At 39.2% G+C, this 17,728-nt stretch overlaps 1 protein-coding gene across 7 annotated transcripts in view; it reads left to right on the top strand.

The window, feature by feature from the left end:
* ryr1b (ryanodine receptor 1b (skeletal)) overlaps positions 1-17,181 on the top strand; it is a 76,319-nt gene extending 59,138 nt beyond the window's left edge. For 4 of the 7 annotated variants that reach the window (XM_067595343.1, XM_067595346.1, XM_067595344.1 and 1 more), the window contains 22 exons: positions 1-18; positions 4,029-4,109; positions 4,469-4,557; positions 4,978-5,106; positions 5,672-5,776; positions 8,630-8,711; positions 8,812-10,121; positions 10,210-10,298; positions 10,576-10,759; positions 11,115-11,201; positions 11,359-11,613; positions 11,699-11,829; positions 12,747-12,789; positions 12,881-13,014; positions 13,105-13,165; positions 13,253-13,399; positions 13,485-13,619; positions 13,727-13,883; positions 14,478-14,542; positions 14,660-14,760; positions 14,949-15,000; positions 15,088-17,181. In XM_067595343.1, coding sequence (XP_067451444.1) covers positions 1-18; positions 4,029-4,109; positions 4,469-4,557; positions 4,978-5,106; positions 5,672-5,776; positions 8,630-8,711; positions 8,812-10,121; positions 10,210-10,298; positions 10,576-10,759; positions 11,115-11,201; positions 11,359-11,613; positions 11,699-11,829; positions 12,747-12,789; positions 12,881-13,014; positions 13,105-13,165; positions 13,253-13,399; positions 13,485-13,619; positions 13,727-13,883; positions 14,478-14,542; positions 14,660-14,760; positions 14,949-15,000; positions 15,088-15,183 — 3,551 coding nt within the window. In that variant the 3' untranslated portion in view covers positions 15,184-17,181. The remainder of the gene's footprint in view (positions 19-4,028; positions 4,110-4,468; positions 4,558-4,977; positions 5,107-5,671; positions 5,777-8,629; positions 8,712-8,811; positions 10,122-10,209; positions 10,299-10,575; positions 10,760-11,114; positions 11,202-11,358; positions 11,614-11,698; positions 11,830-12,746; positions 12,790-12,880; positions 13,015-13,104; positions 13,166-13,252; positions 13,400-13,484; positions 13,620-13,726; positions 13,884-14,477; positions 14,543-14,659; positions 14,761-14,948; positions 15,001-15,087) is intronic. The other 3 variants (XM_067595345.1, XM_067595348.1, XM_067595349.1) reach the window with 1 other exon arrangement.
* The last annotated feature ends 547 nt before the right edge of the window (positions 17,182-17,728 follow it).

Raw genomic sequence — 17,728 nt, forward strand, 5'->3', positions numbered from 1 at the left:
ATAAGAAGCTAGAACGTGGTAAATGAATCTTTGCTCTCATATATTTTCCCTTTTTTTTCTTCCTTCCTTCCTGTCCTCTCTGTCTCTTTTAGCTCTTCACCTGACTAGTCTTTTCCTTGCTGTGAACTTAATGTGCATTTCATTTCGCACTCAAGGACCCAGTGAAATATAGCTTTACAATTACTTGCTCACTGTTACATTGTAATGGAAACCTCACAATGATGCACATGATACTACAGCTGTACTTATGCATTGTATCTCCGCCTTTTTCCCTTTTGAAGTGATTGTAAAGTTACACTTTCATCCTTGAGTGTTTTATCACAGATCTACTGTAACTCCGACACTGTCAGTCTTATGACTCATCAATGGGAAGCACTGGGCCGGACTGGGACAAAAATTCAGGCCGGGAATCTCACACCTACCTAGACCACCTCATAGACCAGGGGTACTCAATAGGCAGACTCCGGACCCAAACACAAATGAATCTAGACCGAGACATAAATCTGCATTATTATTATTATTTATCTTCCACATATGTAGGCTACTTTTACACAGCCAAATCTTCAAACCGCATCACAAAGGTGCTCTTATTTCATCATATTAAGCAGAATAATAGTTGAGTCAGCAAGACAGTGAGAACAGGCAGAAAAAAAAGAAAATTTGATGTTATTTGACTAAAAACTATCATCATTTTTGACTATTATTACAATATTTATAAAATATATATATATATAATATATATATATATATATAATATATATATATTTATAAACGTATATTTTATATACGTTTACAAGAATTTGCCAAATTTTAATATAATGCTACCTTACAAACTAAGCTAAACAGTTAGGCTACATACAGACAGCTTTTAGCTTGTTCGTAACAATTAGCTGTTAGCTTAACCAGCGCGCTGTAGTTGTGTAAAACATACCGGCGGTGCATGGGCCACTGCCGTCAAAGCAGTTGAAAATATCGCTTGCAGATAGTTTGATAAATTACTTCTTGACTTTTTACTTGCAAACGTTTTATTGCGCTTAATGTAGTTGTCATTAACTTGAGTAAAACGTTATCTTCATTTCACCTGGTTCACTGTTTCCACCGGCCTCTCTGCTGTCCACTCTGTGCTGCTCTGTGTGTCTTTGTGTGAGCCCCGCCCTCAGTCAAACACAGAGAGCAGAGGAGAGGACAGAGAAGGTAGCGCAATCATAAATGACACCAAAACGTGGTAGAGAACTCTCAACGTAGTTTTTGTCTGTTTAGGTGCTATAAAAAACACTGTACCTAAGTGTTATAATGGTAGGGAAAACCCTGCATTACTTTATTTTGCGAACAGACTGGAACGTTTCCAGGCGATGTTGTTGTTGATGTAGGAGGCTACGTTCACTGAACCAAAGGGAGGGGGGACTGCATGCCTACAGATCTGAATGAATGTGGCTGTCCCGTGTTGTTTTTGCTTTAATTTACCTCAATAATTTTGTATTTTGACAACCCGGGCCAATCAGCAGACGAATCAGGCAGGCCACTGGGAATTGTCCCTGATGGGAAGGAAAGGCAGTAACCTCATTCTTTCCTCTCCCACTTAGTTCTCTCAAGTAGATCATGGAGAACTGCACTGACCTGATGTCCTAGAAACTCTGAAATGAATTGCAGCAGCAACAGGGGCTCTCTAAACCCTGTATCTCCCTTTTAATCCCATCATTTATTATTAGTTGGTCCGTCCATCATGTGGTAATAGACCCACACGGCTTGACCATCTGCGTAAAACCATTGCATATAAATCCTCGCGTTCCCTAAAATGCCCACTGACTTCACATCATTTTTTATTTTCCCCGTTTTATCATCACAGCGTATCAGGTCACAACATTTAATTGTGACCTCATTGTTTTAGGAATTATTCAACAAGACAATATTCTAAGTAACAGGGTGCATTAAGTGCAATTACAAGTGCAACAACCAAAAGGCTTGTTGTTGATCCTGCATAATGTTTGGCAAGACAGTTAGTTCTCTCTCCACCAATCCTTTGTCCTCTCAGGACAATTACACACAGCTACCAACAGTCTGAGCAGGTGGTCATCTGAGTTTAATGAGTGGCAAAGGGTGGTTCATACAGGAAACAGAGGGATAGACTGAAAAATTAAGTGTTAATATAAAATGTTAAGAAGAAAAGTCTAGATCTCTATTAGCCTTTCAAAAAATACTGTAATGCTGTAACAGACAGAATAATGCAGGAGTAATAAAATCACAAAAAAGTTTAAGCACTAACTACTGCTGAATTATGTATCCTGTAATGATTTAATACTGTATGTATTCATTACTTGTTGTATGTGATTCCAGCCCTTTACTTACAGATACTGTATATATATTTCAGTATCTGTTATAGTAAGTGACATTACTCGCTTACTATAATTACAGACTCCTCCCCTGGCACTTTGTAAATGTTTGTTGTTGTGGAAAAAAAAAACGTGAAACCCGACATCACCGCCGCAGTTTTGTTTTGTTTGTTTATGTACCGTCATAGTTAAATCTGAGCATGCTTGTGCATTTTTGACAAAGACGCAATTTTTCAAATAGCCAGTTTCTGATAGCATGCTAATAGAGAGCTATAAAATGTGTAGTTTGTAATGGATGGGGTTTAAAATGTAATGAAGTGCAAATATTTAAGTCAAAACTGTGATTAACTCACAACTTCTGATTGTGACTGGAGTCAGTGTGTACTGATATTTGTCCCATACTCATAGCTTACTAGAGTTTGCAGAGTTCAGTAGATCTGTCCTGCATGACAGTGTGCCTTGAAGTTATCTGTATTTCTGTGTTCACTGTCAACATTTGTGTCACGACTCATGAGTGTTGTGAGCCTGTATATATATATATATATATTTATATGTGTGTGTGTGTGTGTGTGTGTACAGTATATCTGTTATTCTCTGGTGCTCTGTCCTCATTTCTCTGTGTATTCCATGTCCATTTCAATGTGATGTGACCAGTGTTTGATATGCTGTCTGTTTGAGTTTTGTTGAATAGATGTTTTCTGTAGCCTGTTATGTAGCTACAGAAGCTACTGTAGACAAAGGTACAGTTTGTGGGAGGGAACAGGAGGAAAGAAAAGCCAAAAGTGGAGTCAGTATGGAAGCTTCAGCCTCCTTTTCCTGCTGACAAATGGACGGGGACTCAGAGGTCTTTGTGGTTTTTTACTAACATATTCTAATGATTCTAATGAAAGCAGGGGAGTGGTGTGAGGTGATGGTACTGACATTTTTACCATTTTTGCTCAGACGCTCATACAAACATGCAAACATACAGCACAAGTGCACTAAACACGGCCTCAATGTCATCACACACACACATCACTCTGTGCACTCTGTGCACTCTGTGCTTTAGTTATCTTGCTAATGAAGGAAAATACTGAACTACCCACATAAAAATGTGCTGCATCTGTCTCTCTGTGCTGATTCTAAAAAGCTGTAATCCAAAATTAATCCAAAAGTCTAATCTGAATACTATAAAATCCACATAAACCATCTGTCTTAACAAATCTTGTTTATTATTGGTGAAATAATCTTGCCTAATAGGCAGAATTATTTTGCTTGTTGTCCAAAAATCTGAATTTAAGAGATCAAAATAGATCAAATGACTTGTTAAGATGGAAATTGTTGCCAGTGTATTGTTTTGTGTTGAGAACCTAAGAAAAGTGCCATCTATAAGGACAGTAAAGTAGAATTATTTGATAGAAATGTGTTTTTTTTTTTACTATGTACTTCTTCTGCAAGGCAATATGATTGATATCTTACATGACTTTAAGAGGATACTTTGAGTGATGAAGGAAAAATTAAATGTCAAATAAAGAATTGAGCTTAAAAAAAGTACACACACTGGTATTTTCCTTTTAACACATCTAATCGCTGGTGTCTTCTGTGTATTCTAATAGAATAACACAGCAAAATTACAGACTTCACATATACACTCTGTACTGGGACTGTTGAAACTTTCTCGTGCACAGATTAATTTGGATTTCATTTTCCTCCGTCCAGATGAGAAAGTGATGGCTGACGATGAGTTTACATGTGACCTCTTCCGCTTCCTGCAACTCCTTTGTGAGGGCCATAATAACGGTGAGTCAGTGAAGAACAGACCCGTTTCTTGGCTTAAAGTGACGTTCCAGCATGGAGAGGTGATCGCTGGCTTCCTTATGATGCACTGTCAGAGACGACAAACCTCTGTTTCTTCACTAATTTTAAGCTGTTCCAGTTAAAAGTGTTGTGGTTGTACTGTACTACACATGCGCCTGATAAATTACCCTCTACCTGGATTGTTAAAGGTAAACTTCGACATGTTGGGATATTTCTGCTATTTCCTTTCTTACTGAGAGTTATTAACCCCAGTTATTATTTGACTACTTAAGAATTTATAGTATTTCAATAGTTGGAAATGTCATTTTAAAGTGGATTTTGTTTTTGTTGTCCATTTTCAGATTTCCAGAACTACCTGAGGACTCAAACAGGCAGCACCACTACCATCAATATCATCATCTGCACTGTGGACTACCTGCTTCGACTACAGGTCTTTATAATACACTGATACTTAGATCTTTCTCTCATTGAAAGTCTTACTAAAGGGTCATTTAACATCCAATTGTGATAAGTTGCTCTTTAAGACTCTTTTGGGAAACCTTGCAATGTATAGATATTACTAAATCCCACTTTGTGTGGTTGATTGTCATTAAAACATTTATCACTGTGAAAAACGTCCAAATCAGTCACAATGAAAATAGTCTTAAAACTAAAATATCAGGCAAAACAGCCATGTCTTTCTGTACATTTCATGGATTTTTGCCATGTCTGGATGAGTCTTTTGTTTATCTTTTATGCCAAACTAAATGTGTACTTTCACATTACATAAAGTAGAATAAAACATACATTATAATACTGTGATATAAATATACAACAATCCCTTGTTCTTCCTCCTCCTTCCTGTATGCAGGAGTCCATCAGCGACTTCTACTGGTACTACTCAGGAAAAGACATCATTGATGATCCTGGTAAGAGGAATTTCTCCAAAGCAATGACTGTGGCCAAGCAGGTGTTCAACAGCTTGACTGAGTACATCCAGGTAAGAAAGCCGCTGTATGAATGATCAACAGAAGAAATCATGTAGGATTATTGATCGGACATCACAAGAGCTGATACAAGACAGGATTTCCAGGAGACACCGACTCTGTGTATGTCTTAGTTAGCAGTGACAAAGGAACACTTTTACAAGGGAATCGGCCATTAAAGATTGGAAAAACGCAATTAAAATACAGGAATTCCAAGTTTTTTCTTCCTAAATAACAGAATAAATGCATTTCTTCATATACAGCATATGTTAAGATATACCTTCTCTAAATCATAACCCAATCAAGCTAAAAAAAAACATCAAACAAACCAAAACAAGACACTAAAGCCAATGAAATGAAACAAAATAATGCTCAATTTTAAACTGCTGTGGCTGAACAGTGAAGCCTTCCTCCCTTTTTGATATATGGTCCAGTATATAGACAGATTTTGATTATATTTCCTTTGAAACATAGGAAAATGTTAAAATATATCTCCTAACATGATAAAAGCACTGGAATATTATAATATTTTATGTTGGATTTTCCACATTTTCCACTTTCTGTCTCTGTGTCTATCAGGGTCCCTGTACTGGTAACCAGCAGTCTCTGGCCCACAGTAGGTTGTGGGACGCTGTGGTGGGTTTCCTGCACGTCTTTGCTCACATGATGATGAAACTTGCTCAGGTAAGATACATCCTAATGATTACATCACATTTTTTAACCCTTTTCTAGCCATATTGAGTATTTATTTCCCAGAAACGTGAAAATTCAACACTTTGAATCATCCAATAATGTTTTAGTATTTGTCGTATTACAGTTGACCATGAAAAAAAAACAATTAAAAAGAATTTATATAGTTTTTTAAATCACTCGTCTATTTTGAGAATACTAATTTTGTGAACTGTCTCTCTCATGGTTCCTCCAGAGTAAAGTATGTATTTATTTGATTATTCTTTCGTTTAATGAACTGGTTTTTAATTTTAACTGGCTTTCCCCTCCTCTTTTCTGCGTCAGATTGTTTCTGCCTCTTTACTGAACCATTTTATGTTAAATAGAGTTGATGATAGCATGTTATAAATATTATAAATTAATAAAAACAGAAATTTTACAGGATGTCCTCGGGTTATATTCCTCTGTAATTCACATTTACACGCAGTGTATTTTCTACTCTGAAGCTATTCTATTAATGATTTGTTAATACAATTATACAGTATTTTATTGATATTCATACATTTATACATTCAAAGAGATTTACACAACAAGCTGTTATTAAACATTAGTTAGTTCCTACTAATCTTGTATATCAATTACAACATGTATTAGCTGTGTTAATTGATGTAATTGGTTTGACACAGTCTCATTTGATTTTAGAGTTGTTGTTTATTTTTTTTGGCTAGTTGTATCCATTCACCATTCTGCTGTTGAATTACACTCCTCCTCTGATCACCGTCACCGTGTCCTAAATAAACCGATCCGTTCACCTGATTCAGATTGTCGACAACATAAATTCAAGTGAAGATGGCAGAGGCAATTTGAGGAAAAAAAACGTTTCTCTTTCTCTCTTTTACTTAAATTCTCTCTCACTTTACATTTTCTGATACTGTTAATCCACCTCCCCTAATTTAAGAAATTATTTATTTAATACTGACCAGAGTTTAGTGTTGGTTTGGTTGTGCTTTGGACAAATGTGTGTTTGCTTTTGATAGTTTGTGTCTGCAGTCTTTAACCTTTTTGACCTAACAAGGAGCTGCAGTGTTTCCTACTCAGTCTAATTGTGTGACAGTGTTGATTGTCTACTGATGCTACTGTTTAAAATGCATTTTTGTGTTTTTATATCTTGAGTATCTTTCCAATGTTAGGTTTTGTTTAAAGAAAAAAAAAAAACAGCCTTTGCATAAGTACTTGCAGAGGAGTTGTGGTCATTTTTAGACTTTCAGAAACTTTGTGCTCACGTAAGTTTTGCTTTTACAAGTGTAGGGATGTGATCTATCTGTCATATCTCATGTTTTTGTATTGGACAAGGAAGCTGATCTGTGCGGATCAATTAACACTGAAATTTAAAAAGTTCCAAAAAAAAGATTTTTACATAAATGAGATGTCGGCCTGTGGATTAAAATATTAACATAATATTAATTAAATAATAACATAAAATAACATGCAGGCTTAGACAAATACAAAAATGTAGTAAAAATGTTGATGGATAACATTTTTATTTTCATGTGTAACCCTTGTTAGATGCACCCTGATCCTGGACAACGAAATGGCGTAAGAATCTGTGTCTCTCCGCCAATGCCATCTCATTTACAGGCTCTTCATGCTTCTTTGAATATCTCATGCTTCATCACATTCTTTATTACGCAGCTTAACACCTCCATCATTTACATTTCCTTCTTGGTGTGTTTTCTCTACCACAAGCCATGTTTTTCTTTTGCATTTACCAGTATTATAGTTTGGGGTTGTTTTTTTTTAGCCATCAGACATTGTCCCTGACTACGGAGACGGATTATAACTAGAATAGACACTGACTGTCGATTCAGAGACTGTAAGAATAAACGCTCATTAGGAAAATCAGTACTGAATCTACATTAAGGACTAAATTGCATAGATAATTTCTGACAGTTTAGCTGTATTTTGGAAGATCTTATTCCATTCGTAAAGGTTAAAAACTAAATAGAAACTTTGATGCCATTTTTATTCCACACCAAATATATTAGTAGTCTGCTGCAAAGACAAAAGTGTGTATTACAGATTTCAATTAGTTTAGTTTCTAGACTTTGCTCTTTGCTTCAGATTCTGAAAAGGCTTTCACGTGAAACACTATTGATTGCCTCCTAATTTATGAGATTTATTTCATTTATGTTCCCTAAAGCATCTAAACGTCTTGCTTCGCGTGTTTTGTTGTTTTGTGTATTTAGTTGTTTCTGTGGTATGAAAAGGTACCAGTTGGCAGTTGATGCTTGCCCATCCTGACATCCTTTTCCTCCAGATCTCCACCAGCCTGACAACTACTGTAGACCACTGTCTAAATGATTAGTGGCTGTTGTTATCATCTGGTGCAGGTCTTCAGGATTGCTAAGATCAGCGTCTGCAGATTTGCGTATGTCTTCTTTGCTCTCATGCATCCGCCACTTTTTCAGATAAAGGGGAAAGGCAGTGATGTCTGGCAGAGGGCTTTTTGTCCCTCTTCTTATACCTGCCTGTGTTTCCAGTGTTTGTCTGGCTTTCCGCCACACTGAGTGTATTATTTGTGATGTTAAAAATGCATATTCTTTATTTAAAAATGCAAACCCAGGATCATTTTTGGAGTAGAGCACACTCTGAGGTAGCGTCTCTCACCATTTTATCTCTCATAATGTGTGTAGTTGTGCAATTAACTTTTTAACAGCTGAATCCTACCAGAAAGGAGCACATATCCTCTCAGATCAAACTGTGATATATCATTAAAATGAGAATTTTCAGTCACTGCTCATGTTAAGAACATTGTTTTCTCCACTGTTTGTTTGTTTTTTTTGCCGTGTGTTTTGGCTTTGTTTGCAGGACTCCAGTCAAATTGGACTGTTAAAGGAACTGTTGGATCTTCAGAAGGACATGGTAGTGATGCTTTTGTCCCTACTTGAGGGTAAGTCCTTCCCAGTCTAGTGATGACCTCTCCTTTCTGTCGCATACCATCAAATGTTCTATATTTTCCTCATCTCCTCTCACCTTTGTGTCGCTCTTAGGCAATGTCGTAAATGGTACCATTGCCAAGCAGATGGTTGACATGCTGGTGGAGTCCTCCAGCAACGTGGAGATGATCCTTAAATTCTTCGACATGTTCCTCAAGCTCAAGGACATAGTGGCATCTGACGCTTTCCGCGACTATGTGACTGATCCCCGTGGGCTAATCTCCAAGAAGGACTTCTCCAAGGCCATGGACAGCCAGAAGCAGTACTCTCCTTCAGAAATCCAGTTCCTCCTCTCTTGCTCAGAGGCCGATGAGAACGAGATGATCAATTTCGAGGAATTTGCTGATCGTTTCCAGGAACCAGCCAAAGACATCGGGTTTAATATTGCTGTCCTGCTCACAAACCTGTCAGAGCACGTACCCCACGACGCTCGCCTTCAGAACTTCCTGGAGCAGGCGGAGAGCGTGCTCAACTACTTCCGCCCTTTCCTCGGCCGCATCGAGATCATGGGATACAGCAGGAAGATCGAGCGCATTTACTTTGAAATCAGTGAGGCGAACCGCAACCAGTGGGAGATGCCGCAAGTCAGAGAGTCCAAACGACAGTTCATCTTCGACGTGGTCAATGAGGGCGGTGAAAGTGAGAAAATGGAGCTCTTTGTGAACTTCTGCGAGGACACCATCTTTGAGATGAACATTGCTGCATCTATCTCTGAGCCCGAAGGAGAGGGTGCAGAAGAGGAAGATGATGATGAAGAAGAGGAGGGCGGAGGAGATGAAGGCGACTCCGGAGACGGAGAGGATGGCAATGGAGAAGGTGGACCTGCAGAGTCAACCTCAGCCTTTGCAGACTTCCTGACAAGTGTGATTAACTTCTTCAACATGTTCACCTTCCGTAACCTGCGGCGTCGGTACCGCAAACTAAGAAAAATGACGGTGAAGGAGTTGGTGATCGGCCTGGTTACGTTCTTCTACACTATTCTGATGGGTATCTTGATGTTTGTCTATAGTGTATGTAAGGGCTTCTTCACACTCATATGGAAGGTGCTGTTTGGTGGAGGCTTAGTGGAGGGCGCCAAGAAGATGACAGTGACTGAGATCCTTGCCAGTATGCCAGATCCAACGCAGGACGAAGTTCACGGGGACCTACCACCTGACCCAGGGGCTAGAGAGGTCCAAGATACAGACGGAGTGGCAGATCTCTTAGATGCAGTGGTAGGAGAGGAAGAAGAGGAGGATGGTGAGGATAGGGAAGGTGGACGCCTGCCTGGTTTCAATACTCCTGGAGGACTCGGCGACTTTGGTGAGACGACACCAGAAGAGCCTCCGACTCCGGAGGGCACGCCGCTGCTGAAGAGAAAATTGGTGAGGCGTTTTTCTCTGATTTACTGTCGTGTAACCTGTACTCTTCCCCATTAATCAGTTAATTAACTGCCAACTACCATTAAAACAGTTGACTACCGCAGAGGGAGGACAAGAAGGAGAAGAAGGAGAAAAGGCTGAACCTGAAGAAGAGGCTGCTCAAGAGACTGAAAAAGCAGAGTAAGTGGTCTGCTTGTCGGGATTAACTTTAAACTGAGCAGCTTCTGCTAAAGATAATATGCGCTCATGCTAATTGAATCACTCTCAGCTTGATATAATGTGTAAGTTATTATGAATTAAAAATAGATGTAATTCACTGTGCAATGTAAATGTGTCTGTTCACATTATCACATAGCTGTGTCATCCAAGTTTATTAAATATTAAAACAGTGACATTCTTTCAGTCCCAAAAAGGTTTTTTTTTTCAGTGTACATTTCACTCTTCATGTCCTCTCCAGCACTGAGAATGGTGAGAAGGCAGAGAAGGCAGAGAAGGCAGAGCCTGAACCTGAGGTAAAGGAGGAAGAGCCTGAGGAGGAAGAGGAGAAGACGGTGAAGGCCAAGTCAAAGAAGGATAAGAAACCTGTCGAGGAGGGCTTCGAGCTGTGGAATGAGCTGGAGATTCAGAGGGTTAAATTCATGGTGAGCCACTCTTGGTTAGCTTAGCACAGTTTGACTTGTGCTTCAACATATTTGTACTGTATTTTAAGGAATGTAGATGCTAGACATGGAGCCTGATAGGTTCATTCAGTTTGTGAGAGATTTTGATTGTTTTGGACTGGTTAGTTGTTTGGTATTTAGGGAGTCGACACATTGTTTTCTTGGGATAGAATTTTTCATGACAGCCTTATCCCAGTATGCTTGCCTGGTAAATATTTGGCAACCACTATCATGTTGTTGCATATATCCACGTTCAAATATTTATGCAGTAAAATGTTGCTTTTGTGCTTTGCTGAGACTATACTCAAGTCTCACTCACGTCTTTATTCCCTCCCAGAACTACCTTTCTCGTAACTTCTACAACCTGAGATTCTTGGCTCTGTTCATCGCCTTCGCTCTCAATTTCATCCTGCTCTTCTACAAGGTCTGTGCTTTTTTTAACTAACTACTATAACCTCTGACCTGATCCCGGATACAACTTATTTAAAGTAGAAAGAATTTGATGTCATGCCGCAGATATAAAATGTACTCCCAAGACTCAGCAAGTCTTCCGGGACTCATCTTCTGTCTGACCTCTCCAGGTGTCTGACAGTCCTCCAGGTGAGGAGGACTTTGAGGGTTCTGGTCTATTTGAGGGCTCTGGCTTGTTTGAAGGCTCTGGTGCTGAGGAGGAAGGTTCTGGATTAGATGAGGGAGGAGAAGATGAAGATGATGAAGGTCCCCTGTATTACTTCTTGGAGGAGAGCACAGGCTACATGGAACCTGCTTTAGCCTTTTTAAGTATCGTCCACACCATAATCTCCTTCCTCTGCATCATCGGCTACAACTGTCTCAAGGTGCGTGATGTTTACTCCTCTTTGCACCGATGTTTTCTTTGTCTACTCGTAAGTTTCATACAGTTGTCTTGTGTTTCTCCCCCAGGTCCCTCTGGTTATCTTCAAGAGAGAGAAGGAGCTGGCCAGAAAGCTGGAGTTTGATGGTCTCTACGTCACTGAGCAGCCCGAGGACGATGACATCAAGGGCCAGTGGGACAGACTGGTGCTCAACACTCCGTAAGACATGCCTGAGCAATTTCACAAACTTTCTCCAAATTGTCACACACTTGCTAAATTCACAAAACCTGACAAATTGGTGACTCTTGAAAGTTCTTCAATATATATTTACATCTTAATACTCTCATTGAATAATCATCTAACGCAGCCAAGAGAATAACTATTTCTATCTGGCAAGTTATGATCTGTCAGAATGGCGTTTGTGTTAAACTGACACAAGAACAAAGTCCTCAGTATTCATTATATTAAGTTTTAACATTGAAAGTAATGCTTGATGGTAATATTTGATATTTAATAGCAATAATATATAGGGCACGACTGATACTGGATTATTGGGGCCGATGCTGATATTATATTATCTATATATCAGCGGATAATCTTGTATATACAGGATATATACATAAATACATGTTTTTTGCAATAGTCCCTCAATTGTGGTTATCAAACACTTGACAAAGATATGTAATGGTGGCATGATATTTTACAGTTTCACAGTGAACTTTATTGTATAAAATGACATCAGTGCACTGAAGCAGTAAACTTCACTGGGCATTTAATAATTATAAAATAACTATAAATAAAAAACACAGCAAAACACAACAAAAAAAACAAGTACATATATATTAAACTTAAATTAAGAAAAATATCAAATACATGTAAAAAGCTGCCTATATAACTTAAAAAAAAATTATATATATTGGCACATATTGGACAACATGTATGTCGATACCGATATATCTGATCAGCTGACCAATACATCAGTCGGGCTCTACTAATATACCATCAGAACCTGACCCGAACCAGCAGTATTCCTTTGAAAATATGCCTGACATTAGGCTTGAACTGCAGACCTCTAATATACAGAATTAGAAATTAACTGTCTCTGAACATTTTATGATGTTTCTCTTTACATGCAGCACTTTCCCCAACAATTACTGGGACAAGTTTGTGAAAAGAAAGGTGAGTTTTTATCCAACAGCTTTGGTTCAAACTGTGTTTTTTAGAGATATACTGTACCTTGCAGATAAATGACAGTGAGTGTGTGATCTAGGTGCTGGATAAATACGGTGACATCTACGGCAGAGAGAGGATTGCAGAGTTGCTCGGTATGGACTTGGCTTCTCTAGACGTCAGTGCCATGATGCATGAAAAGAAGCCTGAACCTGACACCTCAATGTTCGCCTGGTATGTACTGTGCTATATTTACATAAACAAGTTCTTCAACAGGTTTATAGTAGAAAACAACACAGACCAAACATGTCTTTCTCTCTGCAGGATTACATCTATTGACATCAAGTACCAGATCTGGAAGTTTGGTGTTGTGTTCACTGACAATGTGAGTTAAGGAAACAGTTCATAGTATAATGTATAATGAGAAAATCTTGAGTATGGTGTTACTGACATCTTTTCTTTCACCTTTTAGACTTTCCTCTACCTGTGTTGGTACCTGTTAATGTCTCTGCTCGGACACTACAACAACTTCTTCTTTGCTTGCCATCTTCTGGACATCGCCATGGGTGTCAAAACCCTGCGCACCATTCTGTCCTCCGTCACTCACAATGGCAAACAGGTCTGCACATTTCCACTGTAATGACGCATCACGAGGCTTTCTCTCTTTCCTCGTACTAAATGACACATCTGTCTTTTCTTTGCAGCTGGTGATGACAGTGGGTTTGCTGGCTGTGGTGGTGTACCTCTACACTGTGGTGGCCTTCAACTTCTTCCGCAAATTTTACAACAAGAGTGAGGATGAAGATGAACCGGACATGAAGTGCGACGACATGATGACTGTGAGTTATAGGACAGATTAGTGCAATTATGAAGCATGATTTAGAAGAGGTCAACTTTTCTTTGGGGTTGCTAAGCTGACCTCTTACACCCTTACTCCCCCCTACAGTGTTACCTGTTCCACATGTATGTCGGCGTGCGTGCTGGTGGTGGTATAGGAGATGAAATTGAGGACCCGGCTGGAGACGAATACGAGCTCTACCGAGTGGTCTTTGACATCACCTTCTTCTTCTTCGTCATTGTCATCCTGTTGGCTATCATTCAGGGTATGAACAGTCCTGTCTCCAGTTTGTTTCCAGTGCTTCCAACCATCATGCTGCTCTCGCATTGTGTAAAAATGGATGTAAATACAAGTCAGAACTGAGCAAACTGCTCATAATTTAAAGTACGGTATTGGAATTCAATCTATTTGTGACAGAAATAGAAGAAGAGTTTGGAAGAGAAAGTTTAAATGCTGTTATATTCACACTAAAACAATTAATACATTTATTTGATAGTCACTATCCATACAGTGCCTTAGTGGTAGTATCCAATCAGACGCTGTGGCTGACAACAATGCACACTGGTACTTCCATCCCCCTCGGATCTGACCCAGGGACACTGAAGATACCGAGGATTGTCTCATTTTTCTACAAAACAGAAACCATCAGAATAATTTGAAAGTTGCTCATTGACCTTTTATACACAGCTTGAAGTTGATCATCAAGATCTGATAGAGACAAGATGTTATCCAGTTTTCCTGCCTTTCTGTCATGATGTGACAATAAGGAGTCCTGACTTAGACCTGCTGGGAAGGTTTGTCAAAAAGAAAACCCTCTCGACTGTGTCTTTAGCGAGAAGTCTTTCTGTCTCTCTGTCAGGTCTGATCATTGATGCCTTTGGAGAGCTGAGAGACCAGCAGGAGCAGGTTAGAGAGGACATGGAGGTAAGATAATGAGTCTCACTGGGATTTAATTGGTCACTTTATTTAATCCACCTTCAATTCTCCTTCAGTTACAAAACGGGGACGTGTTTAATCTAAACTGTCCTTTCTCCCCTCCAGACGAAGTGTTTCATCTGTGGAATAGGAAGCGACTACTTTGACACGACGCCGCATGGCTTCGAGACGCACACCTTAGAAGAACATAACTTAGCCAACTACATGTGAGTTACCTTTCAGAGTGCAGATGTGACAATTGCACTGCTTTAAATGTGTTTCTTTTTTATTTTTAGATTAATTATCTTTACTTCCAAGCTTCCAGACGGCCTTGAAATCCTTGATTTTTTTTAGAAATAATAGTTTTTAATGAGTGGATAACCTTGTTCTTTGTATTTCCCCTTTTATCTTTCAGGTTCTTCCTGATGTATCTCATCAATAAAGATGAAACAGAACACACAGGACAGGTCAGTAAATAATACAATGTCTTAAAATCATCCGTTATTTCCAATTCTGTCTCATGTTGTGACATTTTTTGCTTGTGTGTCTTTCAGGAGTCATACGTGTGGAAGATGTACCAGGAACGATGCTGGGACTTCTTCCCTGCCGGAGACTGCTTCAGGAAGCAGTATGAGGATCAGCTCGGATAACGTCCCGCATTGTGAACGTGCGTCTGAGGGAGAAAGAGAGGAGAGAGAAGGGGAGTGAAATTCAGAGAGAGAGAGAGAGAGAGGAGAGATTAGAAATTTAGAAAAATCGAACATGTCTACGTCTTAGTTTTGCCTTTTGTCTGCACATTTCTCTCCTCTGTTGAAGCTATGCACACTTTGACTGCACTCAAGTTCCACCTGCAGCAGAATGTTGACAGATCAGATTTGAGAAAAGCAGAGTAATAATATCACAGAGGCATAAACAGACACAAGAAGCCAGGGGCCTTTTTATTCCACTATGAATACACTACATGGCCTTTTTTTTGTGTAAATTATACATAGATTGCCTTGCATATCAATTGTGTCTACACACAACGGGCTCTTACAGTCGCTACTGTTGTAACATTACAGCTTGTCTACATAGAAAGAGTTTCAGCCGTGTTTTTCTGTCGTCCGTCTAATGCTACAATGATCGTGTGTGGGGTTTCTGATAGCTGCCAAAACTCGGGTGACCTACACTTAATTCTGTGCCTGAACGCATCCTGTGTAGATACAGACAGAGGACTGAAGCAGCTGCTGCTGCTGCTCTGCTAATGTGCTGCTTTCGCTACGCAGGCTGTGTAGACACTGTGTTATAGTGCCTATAGCAACGTCACTGCTTTGGCTATCAGATAGTTCTTTGTTTTAAAACTTTTATTTGAGATTAGAGTGAATATGTTTTATTTACATTGTTAGTAAGGTTGGAATTTTTTTTTTTTTGTATGTGGCTGCTGCCATCTGATATTTCATGTATGATTTCTGGTGTTTCAATGAGACAGTTTTGAAAGAGAGCAACTCACAGTCGCATCTTCAAGGTCCTTGAGGGAGCAGTGAACATTTTTCGGGCCCCCTCTCGCTCCTTTTCTTCCTCTTTCAAGACTCAGAAACGTGTCTTCAACCTAAGAGATCATGTAAGGGAACTCTCTTGTGGAAAACTAACTTGCCAAGAAAATAAAAAAACAGTATCATCTGCGTACGTGACACATACTGGTGTGAATCAGCTGTATAGACAAACCCAGTTTGCACTCTGAAGTCTTACGATGCGTCCCTGGATGTATGTGGTCCCCTATCTCCACTGGTGTCTCTGTGCCATATAAGATAGTGATGATGTACACACACATACAATATAGGAGGATGCCAAGGTTATTTATTTATTGTTTATATGCAGGTCAAATCCTCTGAAGACGACCGTTTTAGCCCGTCTGTATTTCAGGCCAACAGTCTGTTTTATGACACTTTATGCACAATAAGTTTTTGTCAGTGCATTAAAATAAGTAATGAATGTATTTAATGTATACATTTTGGCCGACGCGTCATCTGTATAACTGAGTAATGACTAGGCTGCTGCTTAGAGGCCTTTTGATGAAAATACATATTTTACATAAATCATAGATACATATATTTATTTTTCTTTAGGGCTTTGAAGAATTTAAACAATCCATGCTACTTTGTCGGACATGAACGTGTCATGTGTCCTGTTGTGAAATCCACACCGATGAAGAGGATTGGTCACGTCGAAGTAAACGCCCGGGTTTGCAGTCAGAAGAGAAAATTAGCTTTTGTTTTTGCTAGTTAGGTTTTTATGATAGCTATTTTTAGGAGTCCAGCATATCAGTTATTTTTCTCAATCAAGAAAGTCATGTGTGATGCATTGATCTCAGACAGTTCTGTCTCACTATGCCTCTTTCAGAACAGTACGTCCTTTACACACACACACACACACACACACACACAAACCCACGAACTCTCCATCTTGTATTTAATGTTATGACTCGCTGTGTCAGAGGCAGAGCAGTACTTTGTTTGCTGAGGACTCTGAAGTGTGCGTTTGCCTCTGTGGTCAGCACAGAGGCGGTTGGATGTTATGGAGCTGAATGGAGATCACTACTTTCCACCTGACTGAGTGTCCTATGACTGAACCCTGTGTTTCAATACAGAATAAACAGATTATTTTAAGGAGCACTGGATTATGTGTCCTCATTTACATGCAAGCTGCTGTTTGCTCTCACTGTCTCTGTGTGTGTGTGTGTGTGTCTGTGTGTCTGTGAATGCTTTACTTGTTCTACCTATTTGAGGACCAGTTTTAGACCTTGAGTGTGAGGACATATTTGGAAAATGAGAACATTTTGTCTGGCCCTCACTTTCTCAAGGGATTTTTTAAAAATAAGACTTGGTTTTAGGGTTAGAATTAGGTTTAGGCTCAGGTTTCTACAGGCAAATGTCTGTGCATGTGTGCGTGTGTTTAAGCTAGTGAGACTATTGTTGCAGTCAGCATTAGTTTGCATATGTAACATACATTTAAATCCGTTTACAGATGCTTGTCAGCTTGAGATATTTTCTGTTTGATTATTTGTCCCATGCTGGTTTTTTTGACTGACCTGTTCCTCCACAAATGTGCAGAAGGACATATTTTATATGCATGTATTTGATTTATTTACTTTAAGATAACAATATGTACAATGCAGATACTGTAAGGAAACAGTATTAGATAATATTAAGTGGTGTA

Source organism: Thunnus thynnus, chromosome 7, assembly GCF_963924715.1.
Source record: "Thunnus thynnus chromosome 7, fThuThy2.1, whole genome shotgun sequence".
NCBI classification, from domain to species: domain Eukaryota; kingdom Metazoa; phylum Chordata; class Actinopteri; order Scombriformes; family Scombridae; genus Thunnus; species Thunnus thynnus.